At 43.1% G+C, this 25,595-nt stretch overlaps 1 protein-coding gene across 1 annotated transcript in view; it reads left to right on the top strand.

Moving 5' to 3' along the window:
- Positions 1-17,292, top strand: part of VPS8 (VPS8 subunit of CORVET complex) — a 146,207-nt gene extending 128,915 nt beyond the window's left edge. Inside the window, exons 25-27 of the mRNA XM_044303766.1 lie at positions 3,675-3,722; positions 14,248-14,328; positions 17,256-17,292. Of these exons, the coding sequence (XP_044159701.1) occupies positions 3,675-3,722; positions 14,248-14,328; positions 17,256-17,273 (147 nt within the window). The 3' untranslated portion in view covers positions 17,274-17,292. The remainder of the gene's footprint in view (positions 1-3,674; positions 3,723-14,247; positions 14,329-17,255) is intronic.
- The last annotated feature ends 8,303 nt before the right edge of the window (positions 17,293-25,595 follow it).

The raw sequence follows: 25,595 nt of genomic DNA, 5'->3' as shown, positions 1-25,595 counted from the left end.
CTGGCTTTTTAGGGGCCCTAAAGCGTGAGAAGAAGTCTGGAATATAAATGTCTAAAAATGTTTACGCATTTGGATTCCGTGAGGGGTATGGTGAGTTCATGTGAGATTTTATTTTTTGACACAAGTTAGTGGAATATGAGACTTAGTAAGAAAAAACTAAAACAAACAAAAAATTTCCGCTAACTTGTGCCAAAAAAAATGTCTGAATGGAGCCTTACCAGGGGGGTGATCAATGACAGGGGGGTGATCAATGACAGGGGGGTGATCAATGACAGGGGGGTGATCACCCATATAGACTCCCTGATCACCCCCCTGTCACTGATCACCCCCCCTGTAAGGCTCCATTCAGACGTCCGCATGATTTTTACGGATCCATGGATACATGGATCGGATCCACAAAACACATGCGGACGTCTGAATGGAGCCTTACAGGGGGGTTATCAATGACAGGGGGTGATCAGGGTGATCACCCCCCTGTCACTGATCACCCCCCCTGTAAGGCTCCATTCAGACATCCGCATGATTTTTATGGATCCATGGATACATGGATCGGATCCACAAAACACATGCGGACGTCTGAATGGAGCCTTACAGGGGGGTGATCAATGACAGGGGGTGATCAGGGTGATCACCCCCCTGTCACTGATCACCCCCCCTGTAAGGCTCCATTCAGACGTCTGCATGATTTTTACGGATCCATGGATACATGGATCGGATCCACAAAACACATGCGGACGTCTGAATGGAGCCTTACAGGGGGGTTATCAATGACAGGGGGTGATCAGGGTGATCACCCCCCTGTCACTGATCACCCCCCCTGTAAGGCTCCATTCAGACGTCCGCATGATTTTTACGGATCCATGGATACATGGATCGGATCCATGGATACATGGATCGGATCCACAAAACACATGCGGACGTCTGAATGGAGCCTTACAGGGGGGTTATCAATGACAGGGGGTGATCAGGGTGATCACCCCCCTGTCACTGATCACCCCCCCTGTAAGGCTCCATTCAGACGCCCGCATGATTTTTACGGATCCATGGATACATGGATCGGATACATGGATACATGGATCGGATCCACAAAACACATGCGGACGTCTGAATGGAGCCTTACAGGGGGGTTATCAATGACAGGGGGTGATCAGGGTGATCACCCCCCTGTCACTGATCACCCCCCCTGTAAGGCTCCATTCAGACGTCCGCATGATTTTTACGGATCCATGGATACATGGATCGGATCCACAAAACACATGCGGACGTCTGAATGGAGCCTTACAGGGGGGTGATCAATGACAGGGGGTGATCAGGGAGTGTATATGGGTGATCACCCGCCTGTCATTGATCACCCCCCTGTAAGGCTCCATTCAGACGTCCGCATGTGTTTTGCGGATCCGATCCGTGGATCCGTAAAATCATACGGACGTCTGAACGGAGCCTGACGGGGGTGATCAATGACAGGGGGGTGATCAATGACAGGGGGGTGATCAATGACAGGGGGGTGATCAGGGAGTTTATATGGGGTGATCAGGGGTTCATAAAGGGTTAATAAGTGACGGGGGGGGGGGGTGTAGTGTAGTGTAGTGTTTGGTGCGACTTTACTGACCTACCTGTGTCCTCTGGTGGTCGATCCTAACAAAAGGGACCACCAGAGGACCAGGTAGGAGGTATATTAGACGCTGTTATGAAAACAGCGTCTAATATACCTGTTAGGGGTTAAAAAATTCGGATCTCCAGCCTGCCAGCGAGCGATCGCCGCTGGCAGGCTGGAGATCCACTCGCTTACCTTCCGTTCCTGTGAGCGCGCGCGCCTGTGTGCGCGCGTTCACAGGAAATCCCGGCCCTCGCGAGATGACGCATATATGCGTGACTCTGCGCAGGGCCGCCACCTCCGGACCGCACATCTGCGTTAGGCGGTCCGGAGGTGGTTAAGGTGCCTGGTTTTCTGAACAAAAAGGTGCCTGGTTTTTCTGTGAATCCGCTTCGTGTTCATTTCACAGGTTTTATTATGTCGATTGTAAGTTGCCAGTAAATCGAGTGTTAATCAGCTCTGTCAGTATTGGCTAAGGAGTGTGCAAATTGCCTGTGTCACCTTCTCACAATGCTTCAATCAGGTTCATACATTTCCAATTACATAACATGGAAGAATTTTAGAGTTTTTTTTTTTTATCACATCTTTTGGCTGGAAGCTGTGTTTCTCACACTCCACGTACCTGATGGCAAAATGTGAAACACTCACTCCCGCAGAATGAGACTCTCCTGTCTGAACGGAGCTAGAACAGCTGAGAACTGGCATTTGTAACCTGTAGGCATAAGGATTACGCCTAAACACTAATAGCAGCCAATTGTTACCTGGTATTAAGCCTGATTGCAAATGAATGTAGTTCTCTAAAATTCCAGTAAGCTGCTTATTAAATATTAGTAATCCTCATTTTTAAGACTCGCAGCCATTTTTCCCTGTGTACACCATACACTAGATATGGAAAAAAACATAGCCCAGGAACTGCATGCAGCCCGTAGTTATTGCAGTACACATGTTATTGTAGTTTCTTTCCATAGTGCAATGTGTAACAGTGTGGTCTGATGGATGCCTTATTGCTGGATTTACACAGCCTGACCTGGCAGGCAGTTATCAGGAAGGAACCGTTCCATCCCTATACTTGCCTGCTTGTCACTGGAGGGGAAGAGCTGCAGTTACATGTAGTGGTCACCTGCACTGTATGTGGATGAGCGATCACTACTGCCATTGCTCGTCCTCATACAGATTCATTGTTCCTGGGCAGCAGATCTTTTTTCAAATGGCACGATCTGCTGCCCAGAAACAATGATTTAATGAGCTGCATGAAAGATCATTTCACCTGATTAATGAACGTTTTGCTAGTTCATCGGGTGATCGGCAGAACATTTATACTGGCTAATTAAGCTATGAGGTTCGATTTTCCCAATTTAAGAAACCGGAAGGTGATATTTTAGAAGAAAATATGAAGAAAACCTTGGATAAAATGCCAGGTTCAAGTACCAGAGAATCCAGTCAACTTTGGCTGTAAACATACATAGGTATTTTGTGGCATTTTGTGCACATGCATTTTTTGTGTGCGTTTTGTGCCATAAAAATGCCAGCTTTAGATGTTAATTGAAAGTCTTTAGGCGATATGAAATGCAGGGCAGACAAGCCTTTTCTGCCTCCAGGCAGTTTTTAAATTGTGAAATTTTTATCTCTCTGGTGGGGTTCTTCCCCCCTAAAAAGCAGCATGTTAAAGCTTTTGATATTTTTTCTCATTTTTGTTTAATCTCCTTCTCTATAGAGGAAAATAATTCCTGAACAAAAAAAATGCCATCCCCACATTTGTTTTGCAGAAAGTGCCACTGAAAAACACCATTCAAACATATGCGTTATGCAAAAAAATGCAAGAGGTGTATAAGGTGTTTGTAATAAAAAAATAAAACTTGAAGCGCATGCTGCCCCAGTGGCTGTTTCAGACTACCCTATGCAGGCTTGTGTGTTTGATCATACTGTGGATAACAGTGGAGCACAGTTTATGCAGATCTTGATGCTGGGTAGTAATATGTGGACTGTTTACTACTTGTGTGAGCCTCATCCAAATACTTGTTAATATTCTGATTAAATTGTATGATTCTATATTTATAAACTCCTCTTTATGTTAAAACAGATGAGAACTGCTTCTGCCCCTCCATCCACAGTGGAAGCTGCAAGAAAGGTACGCTCACTTACATTCAGCACCAAATATATAGTATGTATAGGAGAAGTACTAACGCTTAACAGCTAGAATAAAATGTAGAAAAGCTTCCATTAAAAATATGCAGAGACAAAAGTATGTCACGTAGGTTTGGAAAAGTGCCCCCCCCCCCTATTCTCCACCCCCACTATCCCTTACCTACTTGGACAATTCACCCTAAATGGCGACCCCCAACTGGGTGATGTTCCCTACACTGCTAAGTTCACAGGACCTAAAAGTGGTAGTCAGACAGAACCAGGTCAAAGTCTGAACCAGATACCAAAAACCAAATCAGAAGACCAAAGCAGAAATCAGAATACTAGCCAAGGTCAAAGCCTAGAGGAGAACGACAATACAAAGGCAAGAGACAACTCACAGTCAAAATACCAGGCCGGGTCTGAACTAAATGATACGATAGGCAAAGTTGGCAGTCAGAGAGAGGTCCAAAAGGCAGTTAGGAGGAGGTCAGGATCTGGAAACACACAGTCAGAAGCAAGCAGGCTAGTGAGGCTCAGAAGACGCAATGACAGTTGACTGTGACCAGCAGTCGCCTTTTTAAATAGCCCGCGGTGAAAAAGTTTGGAGACACACCAGCCAGCGCCCCACGTCACCTTATGGTGACGTCAGCATGCATAGAGTGCCAGGGCCGGATGCTCTTGCGTGCTGACATGCCAGACCACTCCACAGGCCGGTCTGGTTGCTGTGGCGATAGAGCTGCTGCTCGGGAGCGTGGACCTGTAAGTATGTATGACACAAACAGGATAATATGTTGAAATATCCCACAGGCCAAACACATGCACAGCACAATTCAATGGCAAAATTCTAATCTAGAGAGACACTTCCACTAAAATGTTTTATTTATTTTTTAAACTCAATAGTTATAGAAAAATAAATATAAAATGTGATTGTTTGGAATTTTTTTTCATACTATTGCAAAAATTAGATACCAAATATTGTCCTCCTGTAGAAGAAATCTGAGAGATATAAATGTTCTCAGTCAGAGAAGACAGTAATCTCAGTGTATGACTTTGCTGAACAGGGAAGGATTTAACTGCATGGTAATCCTCACTAGAATAGTAGTTGAAGGACCAGAATGGTTGTTCTCTTGCTAGACCTTCATAAACATGCCAACAGAGGAGAAGTGCATTAATGAGTGTAATGAGAAGAAGCCCTGACCAGCCACACCACTGGAAGGTGCATTTCTTTAATTGAGTTACCAACCCTCTCTTTCCTGTTCTGACAAAGGCCGCTTTCAGACGAGCGAATTGCATACTGACATAATGCTGTCAGTGTTATCCAATACGTTCCAGAACTGTAAGGGTTACATAGCATCATAGATCAATATAATACTATGCGACCCCACTAGTGCTGGAAGTTTAGGACGGAAGCTGTCTTATACTCATGCTGTGAGTCCACAGTATGCAACTCGCTCGTCTGAAAGTGGCCAAAGAGTGTTAAGAGAGACAGTCTGCTGTCCTAGAAGTCCAGAGAAAGAGGAAGTTCCTGGACAAGAAGTAGTATACATGGAGTGGCTTAAAAAATTATATCCTGAAAACCATCCACTTGTTTATATGAAAAAAATAATCACACATAGGTTGCTAAAGGCAATCTGCCACCAGTTTTATGTTGCCTTGAGTCCTAATATTCATGAGTAGAGTTGAGCGGACACCGGTCGAGTTCGGGACCCGAACTTGACCCCGAACCCTATTGAAGTCAATGGGGACCCGAACTTTGGAGCACTAAAATGGCTGTAAAATGTGGTTAAGAGCATGGCAAGTGCTGTGCAAACAAATGGGGATAGGGAAATGAGTTCAAATAACATAAAATACCTAAAAATAATAATCTTGATCTAGGAGGAGGAGGTCCATATGGAGTAGGAGGTTGAGGAGGCGGTGGATGTGGCGGTGTAGGTAGAAGCGGCAGTGGAGGCGCAGGTAGCCAACACTGGTTTTTGTTTTTTATATTATTATTATTTTTAAATTTGGGTAGACATTGGGAAATATAAAAAATAAAACAAAGAGAAAGTGCTCTGGAGTACAACAATGGCTGGGTGAAGCCGGTATACATGTCTATTCTGCAAAAGGTACGGACAAGTCCTGTGGGATCCCTGCCTGGTTCATTTTAATGAACGTGAGCTTGTCCACATTGGCTGTGGACAGGCGGCTGCGCTTGTCTTTGATAACCCCCTCCTGCCGTGCTAAACAAACGTTCAGACAATACACTGGGCTGCAGGGCAGGTCAGCACCTCCAAGGTGTTGAAGGGGTCAGACCAATCAGTCAGTACGTGTAGGCGTGTGCACACATACTGCTCCACCATGTTGCTGAAATGCTGCCTCCTGCTAAGACGTTCCATATCAGCTCGTAGTGCTTGTTGTTGTGGCGTGCTGACAAAACTTTTCCACATTTCGGCCATGCTAACCCTGCTTTCTGAGGTCCCAGCTGCGTTGGTGACCTCTTCCTTGTCCTCAGCCTTCGTCTTGTGCTTCCACTGAGCCCCTGCTGTCAGATGGTAATGCCATCAGCAGCGCGTCGACCAGCGTGCACTTGTAGTCGCTCATCTTCTGATCAGTAACAGACGTTTTTACTAAATTTAGTTCCCTGTCAGCAATGCAGAGCAGGGGTTTTTCACCGGCAAAAATGGGTTAAAGTCAACCATCAATGTAACAAACAAATTTTAGAAATTTAGGTCCCTGTCACCTATGCAGAGCAGGGGTTTGTATACGGCAAAACTGGGTTCATGTCACCCACCAATGGAACAGACTATTTTACAAAAATTTGGTCCCTGTCACCTATGTAGAGCAGGGGTTTATTGACTGCAAAAATGGTAAAATATCACCCAAGAATGTAACAGACGCTTTTGCACCCTGCTCCCTCTTTTGCTGTGCTGGTGCCTCTGTGCGACCACCGCCTCTTCCTCCAAACTGCAAATGTCACTCACATGACCTTGATTCCATGTGGGGTCTAGTACCTCATCATCCTCCACATCATCTTCCACCCACTTTTTACCCTTGCCCGCCTTGTCGGTCTGCAGACTGCAGAAAGCCGCAGCAGTTGGCATCTGTGTTTCGTCATCATCAGAGACGTGCTGCGGTGGTCTTCCCATGTCCTCATCCTGAAACATATGTGGTTGGGCATCAGTGCCTTCCACTTCTGGGGCAGGGTTATGTGGATGGCCCACAGAAACCCTGCTAGCAGAGTCATCAAAAAGCATAAGAGACTGTTGCATGACTTGGGGCTCAGACTGCTTGCCTGATTTGCAAGGGGGTGAGTTGAAAGACAGATGGCCATGAGCTGCAGGTGCCAACTCTGAGCTTTCAGCAGGGGACTGGGTGGGAGACAATGTGAAGGAACTGGAGGCACTGTCAGACACCCAATTTACTGTCGCCTGTACTTGTTCTGCCTTTACTATTCGTAGAGCGGCATTCGGGCCTACCAAATAACACTGAAGGTTCTGTTGCCTACTCGCACCTGAGGAAGGTGTTTCACTTGTGCGTGTAGCTGGCACAGATCAATCGCAGATCTCCCTGCAACAGGAGCTCCACCAACACCAGTAGCACCACGTCCCTTATTTGACTTCTTTGCGACAATGTAACCACCAATAGTCAACAATTAAGTTCACTGACAGTAAGGCTGTGTCTAGCACAAAAAGGGTGTTTTTTTCAAACAACAATATAACAGCAGTATTTAACGGTTTTATTGGACTGTCAGAAATGCAGCGCAGGCTGCAAAGGTACTTTATGGCTCAAAAAAGTGGGGGGTTTTTACCCACAATGTGCCAGTTGTATTCACTGATTATATTTTTCTATCAGATTCGCAGTGCAGGCCGGTACTTTCTGGCAAAAAAAAATATATGATTTTTTTCACCCACAGTGAAACAGATGGATTTAACTGACTTTCTTTCACTATCACAAATGCAGTGCAGGCCGAAAAGGTACTTTATGGCCAAAAAAAATAAAAAATTTTCACCCACAATGTCCCAGTTGTTTTTACTGATTTGCAGCACAGGCCGCAAAGGTAGTTTATGGGAAAAAAAAAATATGATTTTTTTTTTTCATCCACAGCGAAACAGATGGATTTACTGATTTTATTTCACTATCAGATTTGCAGTGCAGGCCGCAAAGGTACTTTATGGGGAAAAAAATATGATTTTTTTCACCCAAAGTGAAACGGATGGATTTAACTGATTTTTGGACTTTTTAACAAAAAAATATATATAATTTGTCCCCCCAGAATCTAACAGATGTATTTACTGAATTGATTACACTCCCATATGCAGCACAGGGGTACTTTACAGAAAAAAAATGTGAATATCACCCCCTGGGTCCCTGAACTCAGACGGATTACCTATATTATTTTCCCTTCCCCTGGCACATATGCAGTGCAGGTGCACTTAAAAAAAATGGGTATATGTTGCCCACTGTACTAAAAGAACAGGATTAAATTGTTGTCCCTGGCACATATGCAGTGCCGTTGCACTGCATTTACACTAAATGGCCGCCAACGCTCACCTAACTAACAGACGGATAAAACGTATTTTTGTGTGTCACTGGGCTCAGGTCAGGTTACAAATATCTTGCATTGCACCCACAAAAAAATCGCTGTAGATCGCGGAGTTAACAACAAGTTCTGATATCAGATTCTTTCCTATTCTCTCCCTCACAGCAGCAGCATCCTATCCCTACATTAGTAAGAGCTGAGTGACGTGTGCGCTACGTGACTCCAGCTGATATAGAGGCTGGGTCACATGCTGCACTGGCCAATCACAGCCATACCATTAGTAGGCATGGGTGTGATGGCTTCTAAGGGCACACGAGTTAAACGCTTGTTGATTGGCTGCCCTGCAGTTTTTCAGCACGGACCATTAAATCGCTGAACACTGAACCCGAACTTTACAGTCCGGTTCGCTCAACCCTATTCATAAGCTCCCACTTCCTGCTGATTGACAGAACTCCTCTTAGTCATCATGCACACAGTAATGCGTAAAGGTGAGTAAAGTCATCAAATGGAGTATTTACAATTCTCTGTTGGTTGGTTTCATATTGAGGGAAAGCACCTCTTTGCTCCTTTCTATGAAAATTGTGACATGTAAAGGTACATTTGGGCTCTGTATAACCTGTAGGCTGAGCAGAGTAGTAAAGTGTTGCTCTAATATTATAGAATTATGGAATATTTTAGATTTTTTTAACTACCAAATTTAACCTATAGAATTCTAATACTGTACCTGTAGGCACCTTTTATTGCTTATAAATAATGAAACCACTGGATGTTTCTTTTGGTGACCCTTTGCATTTATAGGAGAGGAAATGGTTAAACGATCAGATACAGAGGGTCAGGTGAACTGGTGAACATTATTACATACTTGTGGTTTGATTCATTCAGTAACATTTAGGTAAAATATTGCATGTGTGAGAGGTTATCTCCAGAACCGTGTGCCGTCCTCTGCACAGTAGATTATTCCGCCTCACTGCCCTGCTGAAAGACTCACCTGAGACAGGATAATTACGGAGCTGCTGAAATGGCCTTTCTTCACCCTTGTTTACTGCTTTTTCTCATCAGAAATTGCCCTCACTGCAAAAGCCCTTGAAGGAAAAAGAGAAAGGAAGCTGGCAGGTGTTCTGGACTCCCAAACTGATAGATATCTCATTTATTATTCATACCCCAGTGCAAAATATGCAGTTCATCAATATTTTATTGAAGAGAAAATATTTAAAAGCTGTATAGAAATGTGAAGGGTGTTTGTGTACATGCAAATAAAACACAGCCCCTCTGTAAAGACAATGCCTTTAATATATTCCTAGGCTTCGGCTGCATTCGCACAAATATCTATTTGAAATATGCAGTGCTATAGCACTCATCCATATAACACCTTGTATTTACATTTGTTTCACAAAGATTTATAGTGTTAAATATAGACCACTGCCAAGTTTCTCAATTATGTCCTTTGGGTCTCATTAAAACATGTCATTTTGCATTAAAGAAGTTTTATATAGAGTTATGGCAGAGTTGCTATAGCTTTAGTCTCCAAGCAGACAAAAGTAATAAAAAAATACATCCAAAAGTGAGCTTCCGATTATATGATGACTGTAAAACCTAAAGGCCGCCTTACACATTCAGTAGGTGTTGGCCGAATCGTTTGGCCAACAGCTGTCTATCCCAACTCTGCCATACACATCCACGTTCAGTTCAGACAAACATATGTGCATTCATTGGAGAGAGAGGAGAAAGCCATTTACAGACCCTTCTGGTGGCTGACATAATTTTTCAGGGGAGAGTCAGGAGCCCCTCACACACATTAGACTGTTGGCTGAAACCACCATTCTTCATCGGTTCAACCGACAATACACTTTATGGGGACCTTAAAGGGGTTGTGCAACCTGTTTGTATTGATGTCATCAATATCTAACAGGCGAAGTTCCGACACCCGGCACCTCTACCGATCAGCTGTTTGAAGAGGAGGCTTTGTTCCATGCCAGCGCTACTTCCTCTATATTACACTGCTGTCGTCTCAGAAGAACAGTGTAATTACAAGTACTAGCTCCATTCACTTATGGAGCGAGTACTTGTAACTAAGCTACACCACTACAAGGGAGACGATGCACAGTGTCGCTGCCTCCTCTTCAAACAGCCGGGTGTCTGACCTAATCTGGTAATAGGTCATCAATATAAACGGACTGCACAACCCCTTTAAGACACCCTTTATATATTAATTGGTTTTCTCTTTTTTTCAGTGCAGACATCACAAAAATTGTTTTGTGATGTGCTTTTTATATAGATGTGCTTTTTTTTTTTTTTTTATTATTTTTTTGAAATAGTGAGTTTTGCCATCCTTATCTCTGAACTAGTCACAACTTATAAACACAAATTTAAGTCATAATTCTTATCAGTTTGATAACAATGTATCTATAATGAGTATTTATGATCTGTCAGGAGTTCAGCAATAAAGTACATATATACAGGCTTCAGAGCAGCAAGATGACATGTCACCAGGGTCAGCATCAGCACCCAGCATACCTGGGCAAGTGCCGAGACCCACTGCTCCTGGGAGGCCCACAGCACAGCTGATTGTAATGGTGACGTAGGGAGCCGTTCACTCATGTCCTCACACATCGTGCTGCTAGTCTTTTTAGGAGGAGGAGCGGGGCAGGCTGGGAACCAGCCTCTGCTCCTCCTACACAACAGTGTGATGTGTCCCAGTATCCTGCTGCTGGAGAGCGCAGATCATGGGAGGAACTAGTTGAGTATTTACTGTTCTTTTCACTTCCTGTACAGGGGACACACATCTTGGCATACCTACTGCAAAGGGGGGACCATATCTTGCCATAACTACTATGAGGGGGCACATATCTGGACATTACTACTGTGAGGGGCACATTTGGGCATATCTACTGTGAAGGGGCACATATAGCTACATAGCTACATATCTGGACATATCTACTGTGAAGGGGCACCTATTTTGCATATCTACTGAAAAGGGGGGACCATATCTTGCCATATTTACTATGAGGGGGCACATATCTGGGCATTACTACTGTAAGGGGGCACATCTGGGCATAGCGTCTGTGAAGGGGCACATATCTGGGTATAACTATTGTGAGTGGGCACATACCTCGGGGGGGGGGGGGGCAATCTGTCCTCTCTGGGCTTTCACTTCATTTGTTCCTACACACACAGAGCTGAAGATATTATCAGTTGTGTGTAGGATCATAATTCATGACAGGCAGAGCCTTGAGGAGAGCTGAGACCGCTCTTGAGCTCCCTGTTTTGAACTAACCCATCCAGCTGTGAGTTATGATGGGTTTTGTGTTTTTGTTTAGGGCAGCAGCCATTTTATTTTTCTGGATGGCTGCCCCCTAGAGAAAACAAGCCATTATAAATAAGATTTGGGAATGGGTTTATAATGAAGTGATATATATACCTGGGATTCGTGTCCCCATCCATCTCTTGATGAAGTTATGTCTTTTTTCAACAGTTTTAACTATGTAACTGCTTTGAGGGGACAACTGTCAACATGGCACATATCTGGTCATAGCTTTTGTGAAAGGGTACATGTGGGCATAACTACTGTGAAGTGGCATTACTACTGTGTGCTGGCACAAAGGGGGAATAATTACACCTCTGTTCTCAGCCAATAGTAGCTGGCGGCTATCTGATTTGTAATGAAGCCACAGGAAAGCTCAACATGCTAGGTGCCAGCGCGTAGTGTGAGCAGCCAGCTGCCCATCAGCATCATAAGTGGAGTAAAGTGCCTCCAGCTCAGCAACCCTCTCCCAGTCTGCAGTATATTGAATGTCTGGAGTTTCTTTTAAGAGGGTGTACGGTTAAAATCTGACTACTGTAAGTAGACCACAGGGACTGAAACACTGGGTAGGTAAAAGAAAGTAGTCGCATAAGGACTGATTCACATATATCCACTATCCATGCGCTGTCTATTGTATTTGGCAACATCTATAATACATGCAGTTTCATTGCCACGTGCATCGTGCAAAATGCCACAAGGGGGCCCACTGAGGCTTTACTGACCAAGGGCCCACATGAACCCGGAGCTGACCCTGCCTGTCACAATGAAAATGTGCTATAATTGCAGCAAACTTTAAATCGGCACTCAATGCATCAAAAGTCAAGTGAAAGTTTCTTGCAGCTGTGCCTTTAAAGTGTTATGAGGGTCAAGATAGTGTTACATCTGTATGTCTTTATTTTTTATTTTATTTTTTACTGTGCGATAAGTATAATTGCTATTCCATTCAACATACTTCCCAAAGTCTGGAAGGTCCGACCATGTTGTATATGGATTAAAGAACAGATGCATATGCCTTTTCTCAAGAAATTGTCACTTCGGGGAACCATTGGGCGTGTTTAGAGACTGTACACATGTTCCCTGACAAATTCTATTCCGTTCTGTTAGTGATTTCTCTGATTATAGGTGTAGACAATATGCAGAGTATTGTAAGTTGTTTTGAATGAAAACTCCTGGTTCTGTGTCTGGAGTAGTCCGGAGCTTGGACTCTAGAGCAAGGAAGGAAGGGGGGGGGGGGGGGTTGACTAGTAACCATGACAACAGAGAAATGATGTGTGTTGTTGAGGAACTGAAGGAGCTCAGGTTGATAGTGGAAAAGAGTTCAGAAGAAGTAATTACACGCTGCATTTTCACAGCGCTCAAAAGGGGGGCTTGGGGCTACTCGGATTGCTACCAGGCTGTGGATAAAAGGAGAAGACTCGGTAATATGACTGTGCACAGGCTGTAATGTATCTGGCTTTGACAATATTTATTAAAAATAAACAGATTTTTGACTCAAATAGAATCTGTCTCATACAAGACTCTCAGGCATTCTTTACATCATGGTTTATTTCTTTGCTTTCAGTGCCTTGGCATAAAATACAGAAAAATCTGATTAAATATAATGGTAAATATTATCACAGTGTTATTCAATGGGCAGCAGTGGTCCAACTCCCGGTACCCACAAACCAGGCACCAAGACTATATAACTCTGTGGTGGTGTCGGCTTACTGCAGTGCTGCTCCCCTTCAAGTGAATGCACAGCCAGCAATAACCACTACAGTGTACACAGCTGTAAAGTTCCAGTGCCACAGGTCGTAATAACAGTTAATCAGGGGGTACCAAGAGTCAGATCCTTGCCAATCTCATATGGATGTCCTTGAAAACAAAATAACAGAATATGCTGTTCATAATCTCAGTATCCCGTGTGATGATGTATTGCAATAGGCCTGTATCTATGAAGAGTGCTGCTCCCCCTATATCGGTGCCACTAAGATACCGAGTGAGAAATTGCAGCTGCATCCCCCCAAGTCTCCACTATCCTTGATGAATCCATCAAATTAAACATTATTGTTTGTAAAACAGGTACATATAAAAGGTTCTCCACTGACTTCTGTACTCACCTGCAAGTGCCCCAGAGACAGGGCTTCACTGTGAAGGGCTCTCTTTATTGTGGAGAGCAGAGAGCACCTCACACTGAGGCACCGCCTCCTGGACACTTGCAGGAGCAGAGCCTGGCAGAATAAAAGTTCATATTCTCACTACTTCTTATAAGTAAAGCTCCACAAAAGGTATGTTTGTTCTGCTTTCCTTGAACCCTACCCAGTGCTGCATGTTCAAAACTGCTGACAGACTCCCTTTAACAAGAAGTACAGTGTGTGCAAAGTGTTTTTGGTATATTCACGCTTCATGCAACATTTTGGCATTTCTCTTGGGACTATATCAAGCTTGATAGAGTCTGCAGTGAGGGTTGAAACATCTTATGATGGGTAAATAAAGATCCACATTGTTTAGATCTATTTTAGATGCTTCACCTTCTTTCACTTCTTTCCCACAATTTGACATGGACCACCAGGGCATGGACAATACTTAGTACTTAGTATGTCGCCTCTCTGGTGGAATGCTGTTCAGTCCCACTTTATAACCTCTCCTCTTTGGTGGTTTCTTCTTTTTCCTCCAGAGCAGCAGCCGCCGTGTTTGTCCTAATATTCAGTTGTTTTCTTGTTTTTCCAGTCAAGCTCTGATTCCGCTCTCGACCCACAGCAGCTGCAAGCATTCAGTGAACTCTGCCGTCTTTACAAAGGAACCTCACGGGTACAGTAACAAGTCTCTTGTCTATTGGCTCTGCTTGAGAGCTTTTCTGAGTGTTCACAAGTGTCATGACTAAAAGTGGAATTCACAGAACTCCCCATCAGATTTCTAATACGTAAAAAAAAAAATTACATTTTTTATTATATATTCTCAGTGCCCCTTTCTTTCAGCGGATTGCTAGGTGACTAAGACAATATAAAATAGCAGAGCTAAATTTATACATCTATGGTTGTAACCTCATATTAAAGGGTTTTTCACTTGTCGGTATGTGTATCCGCCATTCCATTAAACTCTGTGGAGCTGCTGCTTATAGCCGAGCACTTGTCTTTGACTACTTCCATCAGCCGCATAGAGTTAAATGCAGTGGCAGACACATACGTGTCTTCCACGCCATTTAAACAGGTAACAGTTTCTGGCGTAAGTTCTAGTATATCTGGTGGACCTCGTGAACCCCACTCCTCCCCCTTTTTTTTTCACCACTTTAAAAAAGTGGCAAGAAAAGTCACTAATTATATTATAACTTATGGCTTTTTCAAGCCACAGTGGCATAAAAAGTTTATTAAATGTCCCTCTGTATGTTCACCTTTTGACACTTTTCTTTGTTTTAAATATGCCAAAATCCTGTGCTGATTAAAACTTGCCTTAATTCACTGTCTAAATTAAACTGTTATGGACAACCTTTTTTAAAATGTTCGTAATAGTGAAATATTATCCTTGAGCACTAAGCTGTTTTTAAAATTAAATGCCCTTTTACAGTACTTAAACGGGTTATGCCATGATCAATGTAAAAAATGAAAATCAATGAGGTCAATCAGAGGTGAAGGGGCAGGGAAAGGAGGCGTGGTTATCTTGACTTGAAGCGAGGAGGCCACTTCCCCCTTGACTTCAAACTCTGCTGTTACATAGCGCGTTCAGGGGATTAAAGTTCGTTTTTCAAGATTTTGGTGCATCTGGCCGGTGGAAGAAAAGGATCTTTAGGAACATAGTGCTGGCTTCTTTAAGGTAATGCTGGTGGTTTGGGAGGTGTTTTTTAGGGGACAGGTTCTCTTTAAGTGCTGTTTTTTTCATGTGTATATATGTATACATATGTATAAGCATGTGCCTGTATAATTACTGTACATATAAGTGTGGGAAGCTTGTGACTTTAGTGAGAAAAAAAAATGTATTTCAAATGACAGACTGCCTGCCTGTAATAAATAGTGTAGGTGGAATTAACGACTGCTCAGCTAGATGACAGGTTCTGTATATTCACATGAGCTCATGTTTTACTTTACTCCCAGCATATCGGAGGAGTAACCAGCACAGAGCCACCTGTCTTGTTTCTATACCTAGTTACTTAGGCCAGTTTCAGACGAGCGTGTTTACTGCGTGAAACATTCTCTGTGTGGGTGCGTGAAGTCCAGTAGTGGACTGTGCTCCTGTGACTGGACTGCAGGGCATTTTAATGATTTATAATGCTGTGTGTCTCTGCCCGACCTCAGCTGTAATGATTTGTACTCATATAATGCCGTCAGTACAGATCATTACAGTTGAGGTCAGGCAGAGACACACAGCATTATAAATCATTATAATGTTGTGTGGTCAGGTCAAAGGAGCACAGTCAACTATGGGAATTCATACTCTCACAGTGAACATACTCGCCTGAAACTGGCCTTAAAGAGTAGCTGCACATTCAGAAAACATGTAATATGTTGTAGAGACATGTAAGAAGTTTCGGTTGGTGGTATTCTGGGTGCTGAAAACCCGCACCCATTGCTGAAATAAAAGGGCAAAAGAGCTCAGTTGAGCCCTGTGCCCCGTTGGCTGTAATCTTCTCTCTTTGGCGCTCCTTGTAAGCTACAGATAGGCTCATAGAAGTCTATGAGCACTAATGAGGAGAGACACACGGTCACAGCCAGAGGGGCACAGCACTCAGCTGAGTTCTTTTGTATCTTTGCTTCAGCGATAGGTCGGGGTTATAGCCCACAAAGTGCAGTTGCTTTGTAAAGCCAGGACTGAATCGTATACAGTATACTGTGGGACTGGCATCTTAAGACTACATTTACACGACCATGATGCCGCCATGTCTGCGGACCCCAAACCACGGGCACTGTCCTTTTGCTCCGTATCCATTTTTGTGGTCCACAAGACAGGCATGACGGCACTGTGGTTGTATGAATACGGTCTAAAGTGAAGCACAAAAGGCAAGAAAATGGCCTGTTATATAATTTTGTGAAACACCATGTTAGAATTGAGGGTAAGTGCAAGCAGGAACTTGTTGTGATAGGATATCATGCTCTAGGTAGCGAATTAACATATACTGTAGTTAAAGAAGTATTCCCACAACACTATTCTCTGACCTGTTATAAAGGTACATGGTGTAAACTGCAGTGTCTGTATTTGTGAGTTATCCCCTTCCTTCTGATCCTCAGCTTTGTCATGTGACCAGCACTCAGGCTTTCCAAATAACACAGCATCTTATGTGTGGACAGGAGGCCAGTTTCTCTATGTATTCCTATGGGAGCCTCAATGTCAGTCTCATAGGAATGAATAGAGAAGTAACCGACTTCCTGTCCTGTGTCATTTGGAGATCAGAGAGTTGGTCATATGACACAGCTGAGGATCAGAAGGGAGTTCATGACTCACAATTACAGCGACTGTTAACAAGATTAGCTTCACTACGTATTACATCCTGTACTTTTCTGACAGGTTAGAGAATAACATTTTTGTTGGAGTGCTTCTTTAATGGCCAGCACGACAGTGAGAAGCCTCCTGGGAAACTCTATAATAGAGCTCCATGCAACCAGTTCTCATTACCACCTAGACTCTGCATAGGCATAGTGCAATGTTTGCATAGCTTCACAGTCCATTATTTTACCATTACGCCTCTGATAGATAGGTATTGGACCATCTCAGTTTTTTTTACTGTTCCTTTCCTCTCTGTTCTGCAGCTAGGCACTGCTGACTGAGTTGTGTCGCTCTCAAAGCCCAGAAAAATCTTCTGCACACAACCCTTACGGTGGGGTTTCCTCAAGCAGCGTTTTTCAGAATGAGAACTTCAAGTTGCATTTGGCACCACCGCCCATCATTGATGATTAGCTCTCAGACTCTTCTACTTATTACACTCCAACCAACGGCCGTCCTCGTCCCCTTCAGTTATCTCCCAGCTGTACAAGAAAAATGTCCAGCAAGCACTGGAAAAGCTGAACTGTGAAGAAACCATGTGTACAGTATATTTATACATGTATGTTTAATGCAAACACTAATACACTTCCAGTGTTCTCATAAGTTATAGTGCCTCTGTTTTATTGGATGAATCATAGCACAATGTAGCAATGTTATGATGCTGCACTTACTGGCATGCACAATTGATGCTTGAAGAGGTTTTCCCAGAATCGTAAGTTGTTTTTTTTTGCAAAAATCCCTGTACTTAAAGGGGTTGTCTCATCATAGACATTGGGGGCATATCGCTAGAATATGCCCCCATGGTCTTATAGGTGCGGGTCCCACCACCGGTCACCCCTCTCATTTACTTCTATGGGCTCGACAGAAATAGCCAAGCCAGCGCTCGGCTATTTTCGCCGGTGCCATAGAAAATTAATGGAGGGTGGCTGCGCATGCTCCGTTCTTTATATAGGTGCGGGTCTCAGTGGTGGGACCCACGCTTATAAGCCAATGGGGGCATATGCTAGCGATCTGCCCCCATTGTCTATAATGAGACAACCCCTTTAAAGGGAGTCTATCACCAGCGACCTCCCTATCCAGCTGTTTACATAGACAAACAGCTGTAGCTCTCCTGATTAAAAGACTGCTTTTCTTCTGTTGATCCTAAGGCTATGTTCCTGATTTATGATACGTTTTCCTAATATGCAAATTAGGTGTTTGGTACAACAAGCAATTTATTGTTGCTCTTGTTGCACCGAAGCTCCGCTCTTTTCTGTGGCCAGCCCCTCCCTCGCTGCTTTAATTGACAGGGCCAGGCAGTGGCAGAGCAGCAAGAGAGCGGCTGGCCAAAAAGGTGCAGAGTTTTGGTGTTGTTGCACCAAAGGCCTAATTTGCATATTAGGAAAACGTATCATAACTTGAGAATGGAGTCTTGGATCAACAAGACAGTGCTTTAATCAGGTGAACCACAGCTATGTGTCTATGAAAACAGATGGAAAGGGAGGTCGCTATTGACAGATTCCCTTAACTACTTTTCTTCTATTCTTTCTGCTTCCATTTCCTCTCTACCTCCTTCTATGCACAGTGGAAAGCAGTCAGCCCTGCATAGCTGCACTTTTCAATGCCATTGGCTTATTGGAAATTACGACAGTATTTTACACAAGTGCCCCTCCTCCACATTCCATGTCCACAACTCGCACACTGACCCGGTGCCGGTGAGGATGGCATGCATTTATTTTATTTATTTATTTTATGCACTTATATAGCGCTACTTTATTCTGCAGCGCTTTACAGACATTAGCATCCAACTCTCCCCAATGGGGCTCACAATCTAGGGTCCCTATCAGTATGTCTTTGGAGTGTGGGAGGAAACCGGAGTACCCGGAGGAAACCCACGCAAACACAGGGAGAACATACAATGCACCATCTAATTCACACAGCAAGCATGCCAGAACCACTAGAGGGCATCCGATGGCGGCAATGTGAGAACATGTGGCTTGAATAAGATAGAGAATACCCTTTTTAACATACAGTTGCAAGAAAAAGTATGTGAACCCTTTGGAATGATATGGATTTCTGCACAAATTGGTCATAAAATGTGATCTGATCTTCATCTAAGTCCCAACAATAGACAATCACAGTCTGCTTAAACTAATACCACACAAATAATTAAATGTTACCATGTTTTTATTGAACACACCATGTAAACAGTCACAGTGCAGGTGGAAAAAGTATGTGAACCCTTGGATTTAATAACTGGTTGAACCTCCTTTGGCAGCAATAACTTCAACCAAACGTTTCCTGTAGTTGCAGATCAGATGTGCACAACGGTCAGGAGTAATTCTTGACCATTCCTCTTTACAGAACTGTTTCAGTTCAGCAATATTCTTGGGATGTCTGGTGTGAATCGCTTTCTTGAGGTCATGCCACAGCATCTCAATCGGGTTGAGGTCAGACTCTGACTGGGCCACTCCAGAAGGCGTATTTTCTTCTGTTTAAGCCATTCTGTTGTTGATTTACTTCTATGCTTTGGGTCATTGTCTTGTTGCAACACCCATCTTCTGTTGAGCTTCAGCTGGTGGACAGATGGCCTTAAGTTCTCCTGCAAAATGTCTTGATAAACTTAGGAATTCATTTTTCAATGATAACAATCCGTCCAGGCCCTGACACAGCAAAGCAGCCCCAAACCATGATGCCCCCACCACCATACTTCACAGTTGGGATGAGGTTTTGATGTTGGTGTGCTGTTCCTCTTTTTCTCCACACATAGTGTTGTGTGTTTCTTCCTAACAACTCGACTTTGGTTTCATCTGTCCACAGAATATTTTGCCAGTACTGCTGTGGAACATCCAGGTGCTCTTGTGCAAACTGTAAACGTGCAGCAATGTTTTTTTTTTGTTTGTTTTTTACAGCAGTGGCTTCCTCTGAGGTATCCTCCCACGAAATCTATTCTTGTTTAGTGTTTTACGTATCGTTGATTCGCTAACAGGGATGTTAGCATATGCCAGAGACTTTTTGTAAGTCTTTAGTTGACACTCTAGGATTCTTTTTCACCTCATTGAGCCGTCTGCGCTGTGCTCTTGCAGTCATCTTTACAGGACAGCCACTCCTAGGGATAGTAGCAGCAGTGCTGAACTTTCTCCATTCATAGACAATTTGTCTTACCGTGGACTGATGAACAGCAAGGCTTTTGGAGATACTTTTTTAACCCTTAATCGTAGGTCTGAGAGCTTTTTTGTGCGAGGGATCGTTCACATCAGGCAATGCTTCTTGTGAAAAGCAAACCCAGAACTGGTGTGTGTTTTTTAAAGGGCAGGGCAGCTATAACCAACGCCTCCAATCTCATCTCATTGATTGGACTCCAGTTGGCTGACACCTCACTCCAATTAGCTCTTGGAGATGTCATTAGTCTAGGGGTTTACATACTTTTTCCACCTGCACTGTGAATGTTTACATGGTGTGTTTAATAAAAACATGGTAACATTTAATTCTTTGTGTTATTAGTTTAAGCAGACTGTAATGGTCTATTGTTGTGACTTAGATGAAGATCAGATCACATTTTATGACCAATTTGTGCAGAAATCCATATCATTCCAAAGGGTTCACATACTTTTTCTTGCATATTTTTTCTTGCAAGTTCTCTCACTTAGAAATCATGGAGGGGTCTGAAATTCACATTGTAGGTGCATTCCCACTCTGAGAGACAGAATAAAATAAAAAATAATTCAGGAAATCACATTATATGATCTTTAAAGAATTTATTTGTCTTGCACTGCTGAACATAAGTATTTGAACACCTGAGAAACAGCAATAATTCTGGCTCTCAAAGACCTGTTACTGTGCCTTTAAAATTCCACCTCTACTCCACTTATTAATCTAACTTAGTAGCACCTGTCTGAGCTCTTTAAAGACACCTGTCAACCCCACAGCCAGTCAGACGCCAACTACTACCATGGGCAAGACCAAAGAACTGTCAAGACACCAGAGACAAAACTGTGGACCTCCACAAGGCTGGAAAGGGCTATGGGGCAATTGCCAAGCAGCTTGGTGAAAATAGATCAACTGTTGGAGCAATCTTTAGAAAATGGAAGAGGCTAAAGACGACTGTCAGTCTCCCACGGACTGGGGCTCCATGCAAGATCTCACCTCATGGGGTATCACTGATGATAAGAAAGGTGAGGAATCAGCCCAGAACTACAATGGAGGAGCCGGTCAATGATCTGAAGAGAGCTGGAACCACAGTTTCAAAGGTCACTGTCAGTAGAACACTACGCCGTCATGGTTTCAAATCATGCACTGCACATGTCCTGGCCCGTCTGAAGTTTGCCAATAACCATCTGGATGATACATAGGAGGCATGGAAGAAAGTCATCTGGTCAGATGAGACAAAAGTAGACCTTTTTGGTCTAAACTTCACTCGTGTTTTGAGGAAAAAGGATGAGTTGCATCCCAAGAACACCATCCCTACTGTGAAGCATGAGGTGGTAACATCATGCTTTGGGGTGCTTTTCTTTGAAGGGGACAGGACGACTGCACTGTATTAAGGACAGGATGAATGGGGCCATTTATTGTGAGATTTTGAGCAACAACCTCCTTCCCTCAGTCGGAGCATTAAAGATGGGTCGTGGCTGGGTCTTCCAACATGACAACGACCCGAAGCACACAGCCAGGATAACCAAGGAGTGGCTCCATAAGAAGAATATCAAGGTTCTGGAGTTGCCTAGCCAGTCTCCAGACCTAAATCCAATAGAACATCTTTGGAGGGAGCTGAAACTCCGTGTTGCTCAGTGACAGCCCTAAAACCTGCTGGATCTAGAGGAGATCTGTGTGGAGGTGTGGGCCAAAATCCCTGTTTGCAGTGTGCAAACCTGGTCAAGAACTATAGGAAACATTGACCTCTGTAATTGCAAACAAAGGCTTCTGTACCAAATATTAACACCAATTTTCTCAGGTGTTCAAATACTTATGTTCAGCAGTGCAAGACAAATTCTTTAAAAATCATACAATGTGATTTCCTGAATTATAATTGTTTTAATTCTGTCTCTCAGAGTGGGAATGCACATACAATGTGAATTTCAGACCCCTCCATGATTTCTAAGTGGGAAAAATTGCCGGGTGTTCAAATACTTCTGTTCCTCACTGTAAATTTATTCAGAGCAAGTGAACACACACAGATATTTTTCTCAATATTTAAATATACTGTATTATAACTCACCTGATTATAAGACATACCTAGGTTTTAGACCTCAGATTAGACCCCCAATCAGGCTCCCAAACTTTATCAGCCCTCAGATCGGAACCCCCAATTTTTATCAGAGCCCCAAACTTTATCAGACTTCACATATGACTCCCCCCTAATCAGACCCCAAAATTTTATCAGACCCCTCAATATTTTAGACCTCAGATCAGACCACCGAATCTAGTTCAGATCTTAGATTAGACCCACCCCCATCAGACTCCCAGTCTGTATCAAATCTCAGATCAGACCTCCAATCCTAATCAGACCTCAGATCAGACATAAAATAAATAAATGAACTTGCACTACGTCCATCCACTATACTCTGTGCCCAGAAGACCAGGGAGTGGTGAGTACAGCCAGTTCTAGCAGCGCCACACTCACTGTTCCTTCTGCATACTTAATGAGCGTTTCCGTTTCCATAATTAAAGCACTCCTCAGTATTCGTTTTAAGACAAACTGCCATTTTTACCTCACTTTTGGAGGTAAAGTATGTCTTATGAAGAGAAAAATACAGTAGTTGCGGACCTTTCTAAAGTGTATCTGACAGTATAGCGCTGGCTGAGCTCTCCTAGTGAAATTTAATTGCGCTCCGTTAGATAACAACTGTCTGTTTGAGTACTATGGATTTTTTAAAACACTTTCCACTGGACACTTACTGGTGTCACCTGATTGGCTGCAGTGGTTACATGATGGTATGACAGCTTCACTGCTGCAAAGTAAACAGAGACTGTTGGGGAGGATCACAGAAACACTGGCGCTGGAGCAGCTGGGTATTTAGCAGGTGAGTATGGTCTGACTTGTTAGCTTAACCCCTTCCCAACATCTGCTATATATGTAGGGTGGATGTTAGTTGTTTTAAGATTTTGCCTGCTCAGGAGCTAAGCAAACGCCGTAGATGCCACGGCTTAATAGGAAAACTGTGATTTTACCATAGACTGCAATGGTAAGTGATCTCATTTTAAAGACCCCTGGGGGGTCTAAAAATAAAGGAGAAGTTACAAAAAAAATCTAATCACCCCATTTTTCAAATAAAAATAAACAAAAAAAACATTATTGGCATTGCTGAAAATGCCCAAACTGTTAAAATATAGGTTTTATGCTGTATGGTGAATGGCATGATGGAAAAAAATGTAAAATGGCGGAATTGTCATGTTTTGTTTTGATTTGTTTCCCCCCAAAAAACTAATGAAAAGCTATCACAAAATTCAGACCATAACCCAAAAGGATATCAATAAAAACCACAGATCACACTGCTAAACTGACTGCTTACACAGTTCTATAGACATGAATATAAACAAGTTATTGATGTCAGGCAATGCAGAGATTATTATTTTTTTCAAAGCTTTTATATTTTTTTAAAGTATTAAAACATAATTTAAGTATGCAGTTAACATGTCATTTTTACTGAATAGGGAATGATGTAAAGACGAAACCTATAAAACAATGGTGTATTCTTTTTTTTAGTTTCAGCGGATACACATTTTTTTCAGCTTTCCACTACATCGTATGCAATATTAACTGGTGCCATTAGAAAGTACAATGTGTACCGCAAAAAACAAGTCCTGATTTAAACAAAAAATATACGGATGTGGCAGGGTTAACACACAAACTCTTAACTCAAATTTCTTAATACATCTCGTTATCTGGAAATAAAAGCCAGTGAAAAGCAATTGAAGGTGTTTGCTTAACGCATTTAGTTTAGATAACACCTCTCATAAAGCATGTTTAACTCTACTACATCTGTATTGTAAGAAGGTACCTGGAATCATCGTGGATGGAAGGTATGTGTCACCGAGGCCTCGGTGAAGTAGGAGCCGGTATTTTATGTGTCAGCAGCAGCTATTGCTAATTGACACCTTGAGATTTAGCATAGCTGTCATAGCTGATCCGGGACGGCTCTTACTGAGAGTAGTCAAAGTGCTGTGTGGGTGACTACTCCCCATTTGCCAGGCATGAAAAACAGCCAGCACTGCCAGGTGTGGTGGATTTACCTCCCTCTGACAGTGGAGCTCAGGCGTCTGTGTGCTGTGAACTTAGGGCTGTGCTGGGATTTGAGGTTTGAGTGGGCTGGATGACTCAGACCGCCTATGGACTTGATGAGGCTAAACTGCTAACAGGGTGTGAATTAACACCCAGGAGAAAAGGTGACTTTTATTGTTTATGGACTTTCCTTGTGTGTGAACAAACACCAAGCCGCCTGCGTTTTGTGATACACCTTATCTGCATTTTGTTATACACCAATGTGTGAATAAACACTGCTGTTTGATTCAAGAACTGTGTACTTTGCCTCTATACTGCATCCGCTAGTCCAGGGATCAGCAATGTTCGGCACTCCAGCTGTTGTGAAACTACAATTCCCAGCACGCTCCATTCATTTCTATGTGAGTTACTATTAAGAGCAGAGCAAGTATGCACGCTGGGAGTTGTAGTTTCACAACAGCTGGAGTGCCGGAGGTTGCCTACCTCTGCACTAGTCCTAACTACCAGAGCGAATCCCCACAGTATATATAAAAAAAGACAATAGCCATGTTAGGAAAGGGTTGACCTTTTCACTGGATTTCAACTGGATTATTTCTCCAAATCACTTGTGTCCAATGGGCTGAAGCCTCCGTGATGTAAAGTGATTTTACGCCCCCAAAAAACCTGTAGGTCAGGAATGTACCTTTTCTTCTGATCCCCCTCCAGGTTTGCTATTGCCTGATGGAATTCATTTGTTTACAGTGTCCGTACAGAAGTAATAAAAAAAAGTATTAAAAAAAAGACACACATTGCTATTCAAAGATGAGAGGACTTGGACCTGCTTGTCATTGATGCTAGAAGCCCCAGGGTCGCTAAAAACAACATAATAATAGTACTTCTACCATTGTAATAAATAATAGCTTATTACTGGATTCTCATTATTCTATACTACAGCTGCAGAAAATAATTGTGCTTGTGTATGAGGTATAGAACTTTATCACTAAACAATAGGTCAAGAAATGTCCAGAAAAACACATCATATACAAGCTTGATAATTGCATTTTCTTTATATAGAAGGACATCACAACACATTCTACTGTAGGGCTTGAGCAGTTTCCAGCGGTTAATTGTCCTTCAGTGGTTAGTGCAGTGCTCTTCCCTAGGGACCCAGTGGTTAATGGTTTGTCCTTCCCTAGAGCTTCAGTGATTAATGCAGCATCTTCTCTAGGGCCCCAGTGGTAAATACCGTGTCCTTCCCTTAGGCTCCAGTGGTTAGTGCAGTCCTGTTCCCTATGGACCTAGTGACTAATGCAGTGTTCTTCCCAGGGCTCCTGTGGTTAGTGAAGTTTCCTTCTCTAGAGCTGCAGTGGTTAATGTGTTCATCCCTAGAGTTCTAGTGGTTAATGGTGTGCCATTCTCAGGGGCTCCA

This window comes from Bufo gargarizans, chromosome 8 (genome assembly GCF_014858855.1).
Source record: "Bufo gargarizans isolate SCDJY-AF-19 chromosome 8, ASM1485885v1, whole genome shotgun sequence".
In the NCBI taxonomy this organism is placed as follows: domain Eukaryota; kingdom Metazoa; phylum Chordata; class Amphibia; order Anura; family Bufonidae; genus Bufo; species Bufo gargarizans.
Note: the sequence above shows the minus strand (reverse complement) of the source record. Positions and strands in the feature narration are given on the sequence as shown.